This window comes from Tyto alba, unplaced genomic scaffold (genome assembly GCF_018691265.1).
Source record: "Tyto alba isolate M040663 unplaced genomic scaffold, T.alba_DEE_v4.0 Super-Scaffold_16, whole genome shotgun sequence".
Classification (NCBI taxonomy): Eukaryota; Metazoa; Chordata; class Aves; order Strigiformes; family Tytonidae; genus Tyto; species Tyto alba.
The window spans coordinates 29,939,380-29,957,529 of NW_024881278.1; the positions used below are offsets into that span (position 1 = coordinate 29,939,380).

The 18,150-nt window shown below is 52.7% G+C and overlaps 1 protein-coding gene across 5 annotated transcripts in view; it reads right to left on the reverse strand.

Moving 5' to 3' along the window:
* Positions 1–2,309: 2,309 nt before the first annotated feature.
* The window catches only part of TJAP1 (tight junction associated protein 1), a 40,539-nt gene continuing 24,698 nt past the window's right edge, over positions 2,310–18,150 (reverse strand). For 3 of the 5 annotated variants that reach the window (XM_032995336.2, XM_032995337.2, XM_032995339.2), the window contains 10 exons: positions 17,955–18,049; positions 16,325–16,378; positions 14,288–14,446; positions 11,185–11,213; positions 9,888–10,049; positions 9,311–9,377; positions 8,815–8,844; positions 7,480–7,587; positions 6,682–6,765; positions 2,310–4,957 (listed from right to left, as the gene is read on the reverse strand). In XM_032995336.2, coding sequence (XP_032851227.1) covers positions 3,641–4,957; positions 6,682–6,765; positions 7,480–7,587; positions 8,815–8,844; positions 9,311–9,377; positions 9,888–10,049; positions 11,185–11,213; positions 14,288–14,413 — 1,923 coding nt within the window. In that variant the 5' untranslated portion in view covers positions 14,414–14,446; positions 16,325–16,378; positions 17,955–18,049 and the 3' untranslated portion in view covers positions 2,310–3,640. Of the gene's footprint in view, positions 4,958–6,681; positions 6,766–7,479; positions 7,588–8,814; positions 8,845–9,310; positions 9,378–9,887; positions 10,050–11,184; positions 11,214–14,287; positions 14,447–14,939; positions 15,012–16,324; positions 16,379–17,954; positions 18,050–18,150 lie in introns of all 5 variants that reach the window. The other 2 variants (XM_032995338.2, XM_032995340.2) reach the window with 2 other exon arrangements.

Consider the following 18,150-nt stretch of genomic DNA (forward strand, 5'->3'; position numbering starts at 1 on the left):
AGCATCCTACGGGAACAACCTCTATCTCATGTCTGGAGGGCTGCCTATCTGAGATATGTCCAATCAACCCCAGTCTTCCCTCCCCACACAAAATAAAAACACAAAATACTGACACTAGAATTATAAAACTTAAGCACTCAAGGGAGGGGTTATGTTACATGTTCCCACGTAACTCATCTTCTGAAATGGAGAACTGATACTCTCACTTGACTGCACAGTGTGGCTTTAAGAAAACCGACAAATATTAAAAGAATTAGCTATACCTCATCCTACTCTAATCACATGTGCCACGACACAGACCAGAGACAAGGACAGCCAGCAAAATATTTGAAGTGGGGTAGGCAGAATTTTATGGTTTTCACAAGTCTAGCCTCTAAGTAATGTCAAAATTGTTTTTCAATGTTTCTCAAAGTTGCCTGGTTAAATAATCTGCCTTTTTAAAGCCACTGTCAGCTTCCCAGTCAAAAGTGACAGGGAATGCTGCTGTGAAGAATGGATCCTGGTCTGCAGGCTCAGTCTGATCTTTGAGCTGACAGTCTACATTCAGACCCAGAGAGCAGTTTCCACAGCCTGGATACAATTACAGAAGTAAAACACCACTCATCCCACACACCACTCCTTTCCTGGGACCGCACCTCCTCTCCAACGCAGATGATTTGATTTGCACAAGCACCTTGAACCAGGCTGCTGCTAAAGTGGACAACGCTCGGTATGACCAGTGAATTCAGAGCCTCCTGGAAAGCTTACAGGCCACAGGACCGCTCTCCCTGGGAGAACTAATGGGTGGCACACGCAGTTCAGCAAACAGGACATTGAACCACGCGAGGCTCTGCTCCTCACATGCTCATGACAGGTCTTAACCAACAGAGAGAACACTATAGCCATTGCCACCTACTTTTAAAATAGTTTATTTCTGGTCTTAAAATATACATCAGTTTGAAAATTTCAGAAAAAAAACCCACATTAGTTACAGATTAACAGTCTGGAGTTGGGACACTGAAAGTGGGGTCAGCTCAAGGCCCTAGAGCCAATACTGCTGGGGGGTGAGCAGGAGTGCAGAAGGGCAGGCACCGTGCCCGCTGGGGAGAGGGCTCTGCTCCTCTTGAGGCCACCGCTCCCCCTCAACCTCTTCCAGCAGCCTAACACCATGAAGCAGAAGTGTCTGGTGAAGCGCTGGCCACCCCTTTGCCACCTCTCCATTTCTCCACTGTTTCAAGTCTGCCTCAACCAAAAGCAGAGGGAGGCTGACTCTGCCCAGCACCATCAGCACCAGCCGCTTCAGCAAGAGTGCGTTTTGTCCCCTGACCAGCATGCCAGGATTCAGGGGAGACGGGGCTGAGCCCTGAGGGACAATGCCTCCCCAGCTGCCTAAGTGGCTGTGCTGTCCCACAGGCAGGCCACCAGCAGCCTCAGAACCAGAGGAGCTCACTCAGTGAGCATCCAACCCCAGGTGATGTCCGTGAGGCAGAAGCTGGCAGCTGCTGCAGGTGCAAGCCCTCAGCAATGCAGCAGAACAGAAGTGCAGCAGTGGAATGGCTGATGAGAGCAAATGCAAGGACTCCACCACCACCTTCAGGACAAGAGAGAGGAACACCCTGCAGGCTCAGAGGCAGCTCCCGCTCTCAGCACCAGCCTGTTTGCACAGGTATCAAGCGAAATACTGTAGTGAAATACTGTGTCCCACCTCCCTGCCAGAGGGTGGCATCCAGCTCACGACTGTTCCAGGTGGGAAACAAGGCCAGTGGGTAGGCAGCAGCTCTAGCCAGGGTACATAAAGCAACCTACACAGCCGCCACCGAGGCCTGAAGCTCCTTTTCACAGGCCCTGGAGCCTCCAGGCTCGAGCTGAAGCCCTGGCTGGCCCCAGCTGCAAGCTGCGGGCCCTTTGCAGAGACAGGGGTTTGGGGAGGGGAGCAGGACCCCCAGGCAGCTCTTGGCTGCACATCTTGCTGTAAGCGTATGAATGGGAGCTCCCTCCCAGACAGAGGGCTGCTCTCCTACAGCCCAGTGAAGAGCCCTCATTGAGTAATGTGGGAGGTCGACACAAACCCAACTCAAAAACCAGACAGCAGGCTAAGGACAGCCAGTGAGGTTTGAGGGGGGCACGGCGCAGGGAACCAGGCTGTTCTCTGCCTCACGACCCCAGGGGAGCCAAGAAACACCAGACAGATGAGGGCACAGGACAAAATTAAACCAGGACGCCTGGGCTTTGCAAGCCCTCAGAAAAACCCCCTACATCTACAGACCTCTCCCCTTCCCTCCCCCACCCTGCCCTCCCCCAACAAGACACCAAGCACACAAGACTGAGAAGAAAAGTCACACAACATCACGCTACACTAGGAAAAACACACAGAGAGGCCCTACCCAGAAGGGGAGGCCCCGGAGAGGCACCAGAGCCAGCCTGGAGCCCCCCGGAGAAGGGGGCGTGCGAGGAGACACTGGCAATGGGCTGCTGCCAAGCCGTGAGGTAGAGCATCTGCAGGGAGCAGCTCCTCAGCACGCTGCCCTTGCATCCCTGCCGGCCCTGCACCGAGCCTTGCCCAGAAAAGCCCGGTAGCGTCCTTCACACCTTGCTCGCCCGGGGCAAGACCTTGTTCTTGAGTATGGAGGGGTTTCTGCAAGCTGGAGGCCAGGATCAGAGAAAAGAGCAGCTCTGCGAGCTGAGCCTCTTCAACACACCCTCAATGCAGGCATCAGACCGGCTGCCAACGGCTGTGTCTGTTTATGCAGGGTGGGGAGAAAGAAAAAACAATACACCCCAAAACCAAAGGCTTGGAAAGAAGAAAGAAGCCCACCCAAGAGCAAAGCATCAGCACCGTTCAAACAAAACAACAGCACAGAGAACTGGGGGGGCGGGAAGAGGTGTGAGGGAGGAGACACACAAACACAAACCCCAGCGCCCAGCAGGCAGTACCTCCCCGAACCGCCTCGGCAGGCAGCACCCACCCCCCACGCCACAGCACCAGCAACCTGCCTCAGCAGGGGCCGGGTGCTGAGCCCAACGCCGGAGCCAAGTGGTGGGGACCTGCAGAGGCAGATTCTGGAGAACCACCCAGAGGGCAGCTGGGGAAAACAAAACCCAGCAGGAAAATGAGACACCAGCCATCCCAGCGCATCCCCAGGAGCACACAGCCATCCGCTGGGAGAGTCCTCGCGCCCCACTGACGGCCCCTGGGGCCTCCCCGGGAATCAGACATCACCACACAGGCACTCTGCCCTGTTGGCACAAGTTAAGAGAACAGAGCAGCTGCGGGCAACCAGCATGAGAGCACCCAAGGGCCTGAGGAACCTGAGTGGGAAGGGGGAAGGAAGATGCGAGCATGAAGAGGCGCAGGCACCAGGACGAGGGGTACCAAGAACAAGCTCTGGTACAGGCACCAATGTGAGGCTGTGAAGAGAGCTGCGAGTGTGCCAGGGCAGTGGGTATGCTTCTGCACACTGTGTGTGCTAGTACTGTGGGTCTGAGGTGCCGGGGAAGGGGGACCTCAGCTCTTCCATGTAGCAAAAGAAGAGAAATATAAAACTTCAGAGCAGAGCCCCCCCACCAGGTATGAGGGCACTGAGGGAGGTTTCTCCCTCAGAAGGTGGACAGTTGGATGCATCCCACAGCTCTGCAGCGTGTGGCTGCTTCTTGCCCTGCCTCAGCTGAGAAGGTTGCCCTGCTCCTGGGCTTGCGTCAGACTGTCCTTGCGATGTAAGTGATGGACCCCCATCCTCTTGGGGCTGCGGTGTGGCCGACTGAGGGGAGGCTTGACCCTGCCTTCTCCACTTTCCTCTTGGGCACCTCCTTGGTTGCTTTCCTTGCTTCCCTGGAGCAACATTTGTCTCTCCTCAGCGGGGCTCTCAGGCAAGCCAAGGTCCACATAGTCCTTGTGCTTCTCTGGTGAGGGGCTTCCAGGCTCAGCAGTGCCTCCACCGCTTTCCTGCAACAGCTTCTGGGCTTCATCCTGGGAGAAATCCGTACCATAGTCTGAGGAGAAATGGCTCCTGCGGGCTCTGGACTCGGTGCTGTCTGTGTCCACGCTCGAGTCCCGGCTCACGGTCCAGCTGCAGCTCTGCGCAGACTCCTCACCATCTGAATAAGCCGAGGCTGCCCTACCCAGCTCCTGCATGGAGCGGCTGAACCTCTTCTGGAGCTCGGGGGCCGTGTCACGGCTGAAAGCCGTGCGGTTCATCAGCACCCTCTCTGAGGTAGGGGGTGCCTTGTCCACAAACATACGCTGCCAGTTGGCCAGCAGGTCCTCCTCAGAGCTGGCAGAGCTGGCGAAGGCGCTCGGGATTTGGGGCGGGCTGCTGAACGGGCTGCTCTGGGAAGAGCCATGAGCCCTGGCTGCTTTGGGGGACTGCTGACAGGAACAGCTGGAGGCCGAACGGTGCCCTTCTGAAGCGGGGCTGCCGGGGAGCGTCCGGTGCCTGTCGCAGCTCTCATCTTCGCTCTGTACCAGGCTGAGGGAGATGGCCTGGCGCGTAGCGTATGTACAGTTGGGCAGGGGGCTGTTCTTTGGGATCCTTACCTTGTCCTCAGAGAACTCAATCACTTTGCGCCCGGGGTACATAGGGTGGGGAGGTGAGGGTGTAGGGTACGGGCTTAGCTTCTCAAAGGCAGGCACCTCCTCTGGCACGCTTTCCACACTGCTCTGCGGCTTGCAGCCACCATTCTGCTGCCTCCCCGCATCACCTCCCTCCTTTCCTACCTGCCCTGTGCTGTTGCAGGCGTCAGGAGGGGCTCCACTCATGTCCACATGCACAAAGACATCCTCAGCCATGGGGCAGCTGCCACTGCTAGACTTAGCTGAATTCAGAACCAGAGATTCTGGTTTCTCCAAGACTCTGGCAATGACTGAGGTGGGCACAACATCAGATGGAGCCAAGGTGCGGGTTGCCTCTTGACCAGGGCCTGTGGACTCCTGAGTGCTGTGCAAATGCTTATTGACCATGTCCTGCAGCTCATAGGGAAGCTAGGAAGAAGGAAAAGCACATTAGATGGGGGCTTCCATGCAAGCCATTTAGTTCCAAATAATCTGCCTCTTCCAACCAGCCTTCATGTGTACTTTGTACTCCTTATCGTGACCCAAACATTCACCTACCTTGCCTTGAGAGAGCTACCTCTTTCCAAAGCAAACCTGCCCCGTGAGGGACTAATAAGGCTGTCTAGCTGCCACACCAGTCATGTTTCTAGGACATTGGTTCAAGGCCATGGTTCACAGGACCCATTTTGCAAAGAAAACAAGAAAAGACAGCACATAGGCTCGGTCCCCCCCATGTCTGAGCGCAGAGGCAAGGCTCACCCAGCGCATGCTAGGAAGGGGTCTATTGATCTGTGGAAAATCAGCCAGTGGTTGCACTGAAGTGACTCAACAGCCCCCAGTGCTGGGATCCACACTGCTCCCCGAATGCGGTCATTGCAGCCACACTACCTTGGCAGCCTGCCCGCAGACCAGAATTGATGCCCTCCCTCGTTCCCACCAACTCCATCACCTCATCCCGCTTCCTCACTCCATTTCAGAGAAGCAAACATGGGGTTTATTACCAAAGCTGCAGGACTGGGGTACTCCACAGGGGGTAGGTAAGCACTGCTCCTTGCCCTGCAAACGGCACTGCTGCTCTCCCCATCACCCTGCAAGCTGCCCTCACCTTGGCCACCACACTCATGCGCAGCACGAAGTGGAGAGCAGAGCACCACAAGCCACTCAGTGGCGCAGCAAGGTCTGTCCCATCACAGCCAGAAGGAAACTGCATCCGAAGCTGGGGATGCATGGGACTCTGCATGACAACAGCTGGCTGTGAGGCAGACTGTCTGCACAGCTGCCCAGAACCAACCCCCCTCCAGTGGCAGCCGCGTGGGACGTGGCGCTCTGGGGGGGCAGAATTCAAAGCTCCAGGGAGGGGAGACAGCTGGGAGAGAGGTCAAGGTTACCCCAGCAGTAACTGATACACTGACCTCAAGAGTGCTAATTTGAGACACAATGGGGGAGGGTGATACATTGGTCACCTGCTAAGTTAAAAAAGACGAGCACATGGTTTTGCTGAGAGGAACATAAGAAGGGATGGAGAACAGGGGTACAGCAGAGAGAGAGATGGGGTAAAGGCCTGAATGATACACCCAACCAAAGAAGCAATGCTACTAATGTGAAAGGCCTAAACTCCATCTCTGTTCATCCTGAGGGCAGGACGAGCTGAACAGACCCCACAAGAGGGAGTACGAGTTGGTACCCACTTCTCCCATTCAGGAGGCCTAAAATACACCCTGAATGCTGCCTCCTACATTTCGCCTCAGAGCAAGAAGTGAAGCAGGGCCAGGCTATTGCTGCTTGACTCCTTATCAGGCAGCACAGCCCTTCCATGTGGCCAGGTGAGGAAGCGAAGAGGATAGAGCAGGGTAAGAGAGAGGTCTGTCCTCCTGCCAGCTCCCATCAGGCACCCAGCAGGCTATCAAATTCAAGGTTATTGTGCTTTTTATAACAGCTCCTGGCTGAGCTGTGAAATGGAGCTGGTGTGAAAGAGGAGCTGGCAGAGGCTCTGCGCTGCCTTCTCAGTGGGAGTGGGAACAGGAACCCCCGCACACCTCTATCTGAGGCTGGAGGATGAGGGGCCAACAGTCCTGCAGAGAAAGCTGAAGCAAGCAAGATGCAGGTTGAGACCATGAGCCCTTCTTCCCCACCACAGCAGGACTGTTACTCACATCAGCAAACTTGTGGTTCCTGAAGTGGGACTTGTTACACTTGAGCAGCTGTACTGCAAGGTTACAGTCCTGTCGATAGCGTTCCTGCAAGAAAGGGCACAGGTGTGCAACAGTGTCAGACTGGCCTGATCTCTTACACAGAAAGATGCCACCTGCACAGATGCTGCTTGAACAGAAGCAGGAGGCAGCATCTGATGAATTGGTCATGAAGGCATCTGCCATTCCCTCCTCTCCACACTCCTGGGTATTTTCTCACAACTCAGCCAAGGTGCTTCTTTCAACTCCAATCCTTGATGCAGGCATATACTCCGTCAGTGTATCAACCCTCTCTCCCTCTGAGCATTTTAGTCTCCAAAAGTCCCACCAGATTTGCTGTCCCATCCCAGAGCTCTCAGCCATGCCTGAAGACACTGCCTGATGTCAGGCATCTTTCAGTCAGACTGGAGGGAGTTGAGAACAGTTAATAGAAACAAGCACTGGATCCAGGAACTTAACTAAATGGTGTAGAAAAGGCATCGGCTCCCTCCAAGCTCTAGTGTAAATGACCCCTCAGTTGGTACAGCCTGGGCTCAGGTCAAACCCTAAGCTCAAAAGAGCAAGTACATCAGACTTGAAGATCAGTTCTTCCTTGCTCAATCCCTCAGTCTCTTTTCTGTTTGTCTGTCCCTACTGTTGTGTACAGCTCCCACATTTTCATACACAAAGCCATTCATATGCTCCTTTACACTGATGACTTTGAACAAGACGAAAAGCCCACACTTCTCCCACTTTCACAGCCATTTGCAGACTGACACTTACATTGAGTTCCTCCAACTTATTGATGGTGGTTTTGGCATCGAGCAATTTATTAGTGAGCTCTACAATCTCCCAGTCCAGCGTCTTGCGGTCCATCTCTGCCTTTTTAATCTGGGATGCAAGAACACCAGGTGTAAATCTCCCCAGCACAGAAGAACTTGGCTTCACCACCCACCTCAGCCCAAGCATAGCACAATGACATGTTCAGCTGGGATACAAAAACTTCCAGACAGACAGACAAGGGGGACAGCCTGGCTCTTCACCAAGGGAGGCACTCCAAAGGCCAAATGGAGCCAGCCACTCTGCTAGCTACAGAGACAACAGGTTGAGTTTGAATGTCCTTAACACAGTATCTCTTCTTGCAGCACAACTGTGTTTCTTCTCTGCCCTGGTTCACACGGTGCCTGGTGGAAAGCTAGTGGTTTTGAGCAATGGATCCCATCCTGCCACTGGCAGGAAAGACCTCTGAGCTTGTGATACCCAGCTCTCTTCTCTGGGGCAGCAGAACAAAAATTCTGCCCATAAAGACCCAGCAGTCAATGCTGAATGGACCAAAAGGTTGTTTTCTGGCACTGTCTTGAAAGAGCTTAAGCCTTGCTCTAGTGAGAAAAAGGACCTGTGTAGCTTCACCTGGAGCTCAGTTAATGCCCTCCCTAAAGCAGGCAATACTGCCTCTTTAGACTCCCTGACTGTTCAGGTACAGGGCCAACAGAGACCCAGATGTAACAGCAGTGACGGGCAACAGCTCAGAACAACCAAGCCATCCCCTCCTCAAGAAGTTCTTCCAACACTGCCCAAGGGTCCTCTGAGGCTGTGACCACCATGGCCCAGCTGTGTGTCCAGGGTACAGCACAGCGACACACAAAGGGGTAGGGGAGGACAATGCTTCCCACATATGCAGTCTTTTCAGGCACCAGCACAATGAATATAAACCCAAGAAATTCGAGTGCTAGAACCAAAGAAATCTCATCCTGGGCTACACGGAGGCAATCAGCACCTCAGCTGTTCGACTTGCCTGCTCACAGCCCAGAAGGGGAGGGAAAGGGAGCAAACGAGGCTCACAGCCATCCACATCTTGTGCAGTGCCACAGCTTATGGGCACCACTTCCCCACATGCCACGCTCCAGCTGGCTCAGAGTCAAACGCTCTTAAGATGGAGCACTGCAAGCTAGGACCTGCTGCATCTGCGGGCAGCTGCTGGATACCAGGTGAGCCCTTGGCTGGACGAGGGCTGGGGCCCCTCCATCTGGGATGGTGTATGTGGGACTGACAACGAAACCAACAGGCTGAGACACGTAAAGAGGAAAAAGGAAAAACACACAAACGAAAAGACGCAACTGCAAAAATCCAGCTTTGGCTGAGAGAGGCCTGAGAGGTGAGTGCGCCCAGTGTGTGCCAGCAGCAGCGTGGGGAGGAGAAAGAGAGAGAGAAAGGGAGGGAGAGAAAAGAAACAGCCATGAGTGTTATGAATGCACACAACAGACATACACGCACATTGGCTCTGCTTCGACTGCCTCCCACCCTCCCAGGATGACCACCCCAAGACTGGCCGACACACCCCTGGCATTTTGAGAGGGACTGAAGCAACATGACGCAATACCATGCAATTATGTTGTGGGGAACCAAAGCTCATGTGCATGACCAAGTAGGGGCTCAGTAAATTAAGAAACAGTTCATGACACCAGCTGGAATGGGGACTAGATGGTCATGGCCAGAATCTCACCCCTCACCCACAGCCACATCTGCTGGGTAAAGCCAGGGCCCCCTCCCCATCTGCTCCTAACACACAGGTCTATTCCACCTCCTCTCTGTAGTGACTTAAGAGGGCACTTACCAGGGCATGCAGCTTCTCCTCCAGGTCTTGGTTGGTTCTCTGGGAAGCAGTGTAGCTGTTCTGCAGCCTACAGAAACAAGATTGTACACATGGGAATGGATCTCAGGCACCTACTGAAGCCCCCCTTTGTAGCTGCCAAGCAAACCACCAACTCCACAACCCCAGAAAGACTGGTACTAAGACAACCAGGCATATTAATTATGCCTCACCTCTGCCACATAATGGCCATCAGACCCCAAGTTACTGGAGGCAAGATGAGGTTGGCTGGATGAAAGGATCTTGCAGGGGAGGGTGTGAATGACTTTGGAGGGCTCCTCTGAGCTATGTTATGTATATGCACATGACCACTGACTGTCACTGATTTTTAACTGAGGTACTTTTCCAGGTAAAGTGGTGATGTATTTTCTTGCAGCCATCAGTGGCTCCTTTTGCACATGCGGGGGTAACCATCCAAGCTGGATCGTGCCTTACATCCAACAGATGAAGAATTCCCTGTTGTTGTCAGTCCCTCATGCTGGCAGCGTTCCTACGCTGTACCCTGGAGGAAGTAATGGCTGCAGAGCCTTTAACCTCATACCTACGAAATTTGTCCTTGAATTTCTCCAGCTCCTCACGGTTCTGGCCCAGCTCCATCTCCAGGTAGTCCTGACCTGACTCCAGCTCCCTCTCCATCGCCTCCATTTTGTTAGTCACATACGTCAGCCGTCGGCGCAGCTCCTCATTCTCATGCTGCAGTAGCCTGGGGCACACAGAAACAAGGTTCCACTGAGTGCACAAGGGGTACTCCACATCCAAACCCCACTGCTCTGCTCTAGGGCCCAAGACCCCACACAGGGGCCCCAGGAAGTCAGGAACTGAACTGGCAGACTACTCCAGCACACGGAGCAAGAGGTGCACCCCTGTCAGGAGAAGGAGACCCAAACTTTCTTGCAGCAGGAGCAAAGAAGCACAGGCCAGCTGGCCAGCCACAGCTCCCAGCTCCCTCTCAGGTTACAGCACTTGGATAAAGCCCACTAGCCAGATGAGCTGCGCAGCTCCAGTGTCCCTCACTGGTGAATGAAACCCACTCAATAATTTATCCCAGTGCAGGTTAAAAGAGTTGAAGGCAAAAAGAGAAAAATCATCTTCTCCTCCCCCTGAAACTGTTCAAAAGCCCTCACACCTTTAATACATGGTGGAAAGGGGACTCCATACAGCCTTAAGCCCAGAAGCAGAGGTTGTAGGGTGCATTTACAGATGTGATCACAGCTGCCAGTCAACCCCATTGCAACACAAACTGCTCCATTCCTCCCCAGCCAGGACATGCCTGGTGGTCAGAAGGATTTCCTGCCCATTTTCATTCCTTTGTGCTCAGCTGCTTGAAGAAACCCAGAAGCACAGCTTCCCCCTGGCAGTGCAAGCTTGCTCCTCACTATGGCTTGGAGCTCAGTGCTAGCAGCTGTCGGTGCCCCACACCATCACCAGCAAAGGGCTCAGCTCTCACCCTCAGTCAGCAGCAGGCCTCTGCATACTGCTTCCAGTGGCTTACACCAAAACAGTGGTGGCAACAACAAGAAGGGTTAAAAAAGGCCCTCCTCTCTCCACTTGTATTAAAAGCTTCATCTCCTACTTTCTTTCACACCCACCAACTCCCTTGCCTGCACCTGCACTGGGGGTCTATGCTCCCTCCCATTCCAGGGGGTGACACATGCAAGGCAGAGGTTGGCAAGGCACAGACTAAAGCTCTGCCCACGTGGCTCCAAGAAGATTGAAGATGTGAGAGGAGCCCGCAGGACCAGTCAGCTTCACTGTGCAGGTGACACAGGCAGGACGTGAGGAATCAGCACCCACGCAGTTGCAGTATGACTGGCGTAAGGAGGGAGCAGGACACTTACTTCATTCTTTCTGCATCCGTCAAGGCTTCCTGCAAGGGGAAGAAAACAGCTGTGAGATTCTTTCAGAGGAAGAGTTGGTGTCTCACACTGTCCTGAAGGGCAGAGTCTTGGTTGCTAGACCCTCCTTGTGACTCTTCCCCACCCGCTCTGACAGGTCATGCAAGGCAAGCTTAGAGCTGCCAGGTACGCACCACTCAGCTGTCTGATACCAGGACAGACTGTGTGTTCTGGTGCAGGGCAGAAGAGCTAGACTAGAAACCGCCACACAAGTTAGGTAACTTTACTCTCCCACAGCGCAATCTCAGCATCTCTTGTAACATCGCTACCTTAGCTGGTGTTTCAGCTTCCTCCACATCTACAGTTAGTGGGTAGCAGGAATCTCACAGGCCAGCATACACTGAGGATTAAACTGTCATCACAGCAATCACAACACCCTTGAAGCCCCACAAAAAGAGTAAGAGAGAATCATTTGGGAACTGAAAAATGTGTCTACCATTTACACCGTCCAGATGGCGCTGTGAAAAGTGTTTCTTTCTGCAGACCTGAAACTAGCCACTGTAACTATGCTGGGAAAGCAGAAGAAACGCCAAAGGTCAGAAAAGCCTGTGAAAGAAATTAACGTTCTGGGCAAGATCCCCAGAGATGTCTGGAGCAGGGACCTGCAGAACAAGGAGACACTGCACACTGACAAGAGCACAGGGCTCAGCTTTTCTCACTTCCTTTACACTCTCTGTGTTAACCCATGAGATGGCTGCTGCCTGCCAGCACAGCTCGGAGAGATTTAATTAGCACTAGAAGCAATGATATTTTCTGTGAAAGCCCAAGACTGTGACCAATAGCACCACAAAGTCCAAGCTGCCCGTGGATTACTTTTGGTGCTTGGTAGCAACAGCACTGTGCGAACCCGAAGTGCGGCCAGACTTTACGTTGTCCACTAAGTGTCACAGCCAGGTTTGGGCTGAGAGGCCATGCCACAGAAAGTTGTGGATGAGGTTGTTGAGCTGCTAGCAATATTACCAAGGGGAAACCGCCCCCATCCTGGACCTAAGATATCATGGGGCTGCTTCCTTCATCAATTCACATTTCAAAAGAATGGTCCTTCCCACCTGCATACATCCTCTTGTCTCCAAAGGCAAAGCATCAAGCCATTCTTTTCTTACCTCCTGACCCCACACGCAATCGGTTAATTCATGGAGAATTATCTAGTAACTGCCTTCCCTAACGCCACAAATACACACACAGCACATGTTAGTGACAAGGCAAAGGGGATAATGTGATTCCTATTAAAACGAGGTGATGGCCCTAAAGCAGGCTGGAGAAAAGAGAAGGCTTACAAAGACCTGAAACAGCCATCATACCAAGATCCAGTACCCCAAGACAGCCAGGCACAGGGCACACGCAAATCACTGGGAGCATCACACCTCCTGACAACAGAGCTGCCTGCCTCCTGTACCCGCCTGCTGCCCTGCAGCCTGGAGGGCCTCCAACCTGCAAACACCTGGGAAGTCTGCAGGGGGGAGAACAGCACCAGCTCCTGTCTTCCTAACTCCTGGGGCCAAAGGGAACCTGGTTGCTCCCAGGAAGATATACCCAACCTGGAGCACAGCCATGAGTGGCATCCGCAAGAGAACAGCTTCTGGTGATTAAGCAACCACAACATGAGGTCTGGGGGGCTGCTCTCACTCTCTTCACTGGCATTACAGACTAGATGAGATCCAGGTGGGGGCTTTGGCCTTTGTGAGACCCCTGTCTGTGAGCAAGTGGCCCTGGCACCTACCTTGTTTAGTGCCAGGCTGAAGGAAGGGGAAGATCTAGATGGGGTAGGCACCTCCTCCCGACTCCAGCGTGTCGGAGTGGAGAAGGATCTTTTCTCTGGGTAGGTCGGCTCCACCGCATGCTTCTGCCCAAGTTTAGCACACAGATGGTGTGGCTGTAATAGCCGTGAACAGGAACTGCTTTCATCCCTTCTGCCCTCTGCTCTGCTTCTCCATGAAGGCAGTGAGTGCTGCTGCCCAGAGGATGTCCCTGCCAGCCCCAGGTTTGCCAGCTGCTGCAGCTCACATTGACACAGATCTACTACCCTTCTCTCCAAGGAAAGGAGTTTTTCCTTGCTGTCTTTCCTCCCAAGGACAGGTTTTTTTCTTAGTCTGGAAGCTCTCCCAACCTCCTCAGCACACTTTCTCTGGCATGAAGCCATTCTCAGCCCCTCACATTTCTTTGCAGCTTTTCTTCTGCTTGGGTAGGGGGATCTTTCAGTTGCATGCTTGGTTTTGACCCCCTGTGTGTGACCTCCCCCTTGGCGTCCTGGCACAGAGCTTCTGGGAAAGAGAGGAGAGTTCTGATCTTGTTTTGCTGCCCTGGTCTCTCCCAGTGAGCGCAAGTGGATGGGACTCAGCACCCGTCGGGTAACCTCATCCAGGAATTTGCAGAACTGCAGTTTTTCCTCTGTGATCCTCTCCCTGCGCTTGACAGAGTCAGCGGCACTGCTGCTGCTGCACTCCAGTGAGCGCTTCTCCCTACGGCTGAGGCAGAGCTGACGGTCGCTGGACTTCCATGAGCCACGGCCACGGGAAAGCGTCTCTACTGAGTAGGACTTGCATAAGCTCTCGGGGCATGGGCCTGTCATGCTGGTCTGCTTCAGGATCCCTTTGAGAGGCAGGTGTGTAGAGGAGACCTGAAACTTCCTTGGTGTCAGGACTTCAGGAGGCTCTTTAAACATAAGCGAGCGTTCCAGGCTTCTGCTCTTGACAGAGCAAGTGGGATGGCATCTTTCATCTCCAGGCACCACAACTGTGTCCATGCTACGGCTCACAAATTTGCTGAGGTGCCCAAGACCACGGTTTGGGCACCGCTTCCCGTTTCGCTGCCCCATCTTCCCACCACCTGGAAGTGCTGGCGAGACAGTCTGACTCTTGATATTCAACTTTGTTCTGCACCCTCTAACTTCCTTCTCACTGCGGGACTCCAGGGACCACAACGAGGAGAAGTTCAGGTTGCAAACCTCAAACCCCTCTGCCTGCTTGAGCTGGCCTGCCTCGGTGTAACTAAACCCTGTTTGCTTGTGCAATGGTGTTAAGCCCTCTGCCACCTGGCAAGCCGTTACCTGACTCTGCTCGGCCAAGATCACTCCATCCTGGTCGTCACGAATGATGGGTACCTCATGGCGGATCTCACGGTGCTGCGGGGGCGCCTTGCGGTAAGGCTTCTTCGATGGAGCTGTGCTCGACATCCTCCCGCCTGCGTGGCTCCCAAAGCAGGTTACCTACCAACAGCAGAAAATGCACAGAGGAGTCACAGGTGTTCCATCGAACCATAGAAGTGACCCAGCAGGAATTCAGCTCCCCTGGAGTCCCAGAGCAGGTCCCCATGCAGAGTGCTAATCGAGCAGGGAAAGGCTGTGGCCATAAGCTTTGAGCAGCAGCTGCAGGAAAGGGAGTAAAGTAAAAGGTAGCTGTGTCCTTCTCCCAGCCAGTGAGAGCAGAGGGGTGGCACATCCTCTCCCCCCTCTACACATGCTCACTCACATAGTTTGTGTGTGTCCCAATTATATATAGCAAACGAGAACAGACCTCACAGCAGCATATTGATTAGGCTCTTTAGGAAAGGCCTTTTCCAATACAGAAACTGCAAGCCTTACAGGCAGCAGTGACAGCTGGAGCAGGAGTTATTGATCATGTGCTGTCACTGTCAGTAGGGACTATGTGGGAGGAGACTCCAGCCATTAAAGAGCCCAAACCCAGAAGTTTTTGGCTTACACTGGAACCCCAATGGAGCTGACCACAGGAGGCTTGCCAGAAGGAGGTACCATACCATTATCATTGCTCACTCTGTCAGAACAGACAAAGACCACAAATTAGGGAGCAATGCCATTGCTACCAAAGGCCGGATTTTGCAACATGCAGCAGTACCACTAGCAGAAAGACCAGATTAGTCCCTTTATCCCAGCTGTGCTGGGCAGGATTCTTCCTGATGCAGGAACAGTAGCAGTACAAGAGCAAAAAATGGGGTAGAAGGAAAGCAGCTATCTTGCACACATGGAAGAATCTCCTTCCCTTGCACCACTTTGGGACAGCAGTGGAGGGCAGGAACACTTTTCCCCAAGCAACCAGGATTTCAATCACTCTGCTGTACACAAGACAATAAGTCTTGGAGATGCCAAGCAGTCCCCACAGAGCTCAATACTAGACCTTCCCTGATGACAATGCATACATCGTTCATAGTCTCCCTGTATTTGGGGTAAGCGCCCACTTCCCCTTTTCCCCTGCTGGATCCTAACACTGATCAGGTCTAGCATCTCTGCAGTCCTCAGCACCTAACCTGCAGCACTTCAAAGTGCAGGACCTGCTTCAACTCAGATCACCCTCTCCCCTCTTCTACAGGCAGGGCCATTTGACTCCCATTCACATACTTTCAAGGCAGTCCATGGATACCACTGGCCCAGTGAGCTAGCATACTTCATTTGCTTAGTGTTTTGGCCAGTGGAGTTTTACATGCGAAGTATCTCAATGGAGCTCCAAAATTCTCTCCAATCCTTAACCACTCTTGCCTAGCTGCATCTTCTTGACGCTTAGACTGAGTCCACTGGGAAGACTGACAAATGAGACGTGTCTGCACCAAGCACAGAGTGGCTCCAAGCCACAAAAGGCTTCACACGTCACAGGAACACTTCCAAGCTGTCCTTCACTCTGCTAAACACACAAGCTCACAAAAGCTTCTCGCATCTTTTTAGACATAAAAAACTTCCTAGGACTAACCTGTAAATTTCCACCATCAGAATGCTGAAAATTGTCCCTTGATGCAGTCAAGGTCCCCTCAAGGTCCCCTCTGCTAAAAAGACTCAGGTAGGTGAAGATATCTCTAATACTTTAGAAAAGTCACATCCAGCATAGTGAATGCACATTCCACTGCATCCCCAAGCAAAACAGATGGGTCTGACTTGCTGGGAAGACATTTCTCTTTTTCAAAGAGGAACGTTGAAATCCTGACCAAAAGCAGGCTTGTCAACACCATGCCATCAAACAGGTGATCTAGGGGACTCTTTTGTCAATTCTTGCCAGGCTAAGGACAAGAGATGTGTATGGAGATATCCCAAGCTGAAATCACAAACATTTCTCTAGCCCACAAGGACCTGACCACTTACCAGCCTAGGGTCAGTTTTGAAGCCTCATGAAGCAAGGACACTCATACAGATGCCCTGAAGAAGAGAAACAAGTATCTTAGCATCCATCAAAACAACCAGTTTGAAATCTCACCCCATAAATATGTAAGGAATAGGGAATGTTTATAACCAAGGACAATTGGGTGGTCATCTCACTCCAGGTACCTGTCCCAAACCACATCAGATCTTTTGAAAGTTAAATGAAATTAGCTTAGGAGAGTTGGGCCACACAGCCCAGCAAGAGCTGGAAAGGCACCTTGGCAAGGGCAAGTCCAAGGCACTGAGGCAACTGGGACCACACAAACTCAAAATTCATGAAGCAACAGCTTCAAGGTAACCTTGGTTCCAGGAAGGACAAAACAAACCTCCTGTGAAATGGGACCCTCCCAGCTAATCTTCCCCACTACTGTAGAGAGATGCTAACTGTGAAGCCTTTGGTACAGAAGTTTGGTAATGCTAACAATTACCTCACTAGTCCTTTTAAGTCAGTGTTTCTCTCCTACAAATGAGCTGGTAATTATCAGATTCTTGTTTGAGCCAAAACATTACATCCTTGTGCCTACAGCCGTGATAACCACACTTCCAGGAGAGAGGAAGGCAAGCTACTCTGACTTCCAGCAAGCAGCATGCCATGCTCTACCTTGCTGCTAAAAGGCTTCTGTAAAATAGTGTCCAGCCAACCAGGGATACAACACCAGCTCAGAAACAAGCATCCTCTCCATTCAAAGCCCAAATTACCCATCACTACAAGAAGAGAATTGGGTTGATCTGGGACCCAGCTGTAAGAGGGTAGCTCTGTGGCCATCACTGGCATGACAGAAACTGCAGTGGAGCCTTCCCTTCCCTGATGCACTTCTGCTGTTGTGCTGCTTTTTCCCTGTCAACGGTATCACAAGCCCTGGGAGGTGGGACAGGAGCGCAGGGTGTGGAGCAGTTGTATACACACAGGGAGAGCCAGATTGGAGGTGAATGGAATGGGCAGGCAACCAGGACCACGCAAACTCAAGCTTTGCCAAAACAAACTGAAGAGGTGCCCTAGTGCTGGCCTTGCCCCAACAAGCTGTCTGGGCCCTTTCCTTACTACAGTGCTACAGTCGGGTCTCGACTAGCACAGCAAAAAAACCAGCTTCACAACAGCATAACTGCTCTGTGGGGCAAACTGTAAAGTACGGGGGCAGAAAGAGAGGGAGGGAGGGAGAACGTGCACCTTGAGGAAGGACCAGACCGGCATAGTTTGAATCTGCTTTTCCACCAACTCCCAGCAGGAACTGGTTCAGCAGCAAGACAAAACCATCAGCCACATGGACTGGCAGACAAGCAGAGGCTTCCAGGAACAGCTGCACTCATGGGTCCACGCATGTTTCCATTGCAGAGGTGCTCAGAATGAACACGTCAAAGGCCTCCCTGTCTCTCAGCACAGAGTTCCTCAGGCTCAAACAGGACCGTCCTGCTTCCTACCTCAGAGCCAGTAACTATGCTACCTGCCATCTCATCCCCAACTACCTGGAAAAGATACCAGGATTTGAAACCTACCCTCATGATCTGAGACCTTCCAGAGACACTTAAATACTCACAGTGCCTCCAGGCAACTTTCCCTCAAACAAGGACTTACAGATCCAAAGTGACGACGTGTCCAAACATTTCTGGCCGCTTGTCTCCGAATCAGCTTTCCCCTGTCAGCATCCAGCAGCATCTGGCCAACAGCTCCTGAAACATGAGAAAGGAAAGTTGGTGTCAGTCACCTATCAGCACAACACATGGAAACAGCCAGGCATGCGCAGAGTGACCCACAGCCAGGTGCCAGGGCA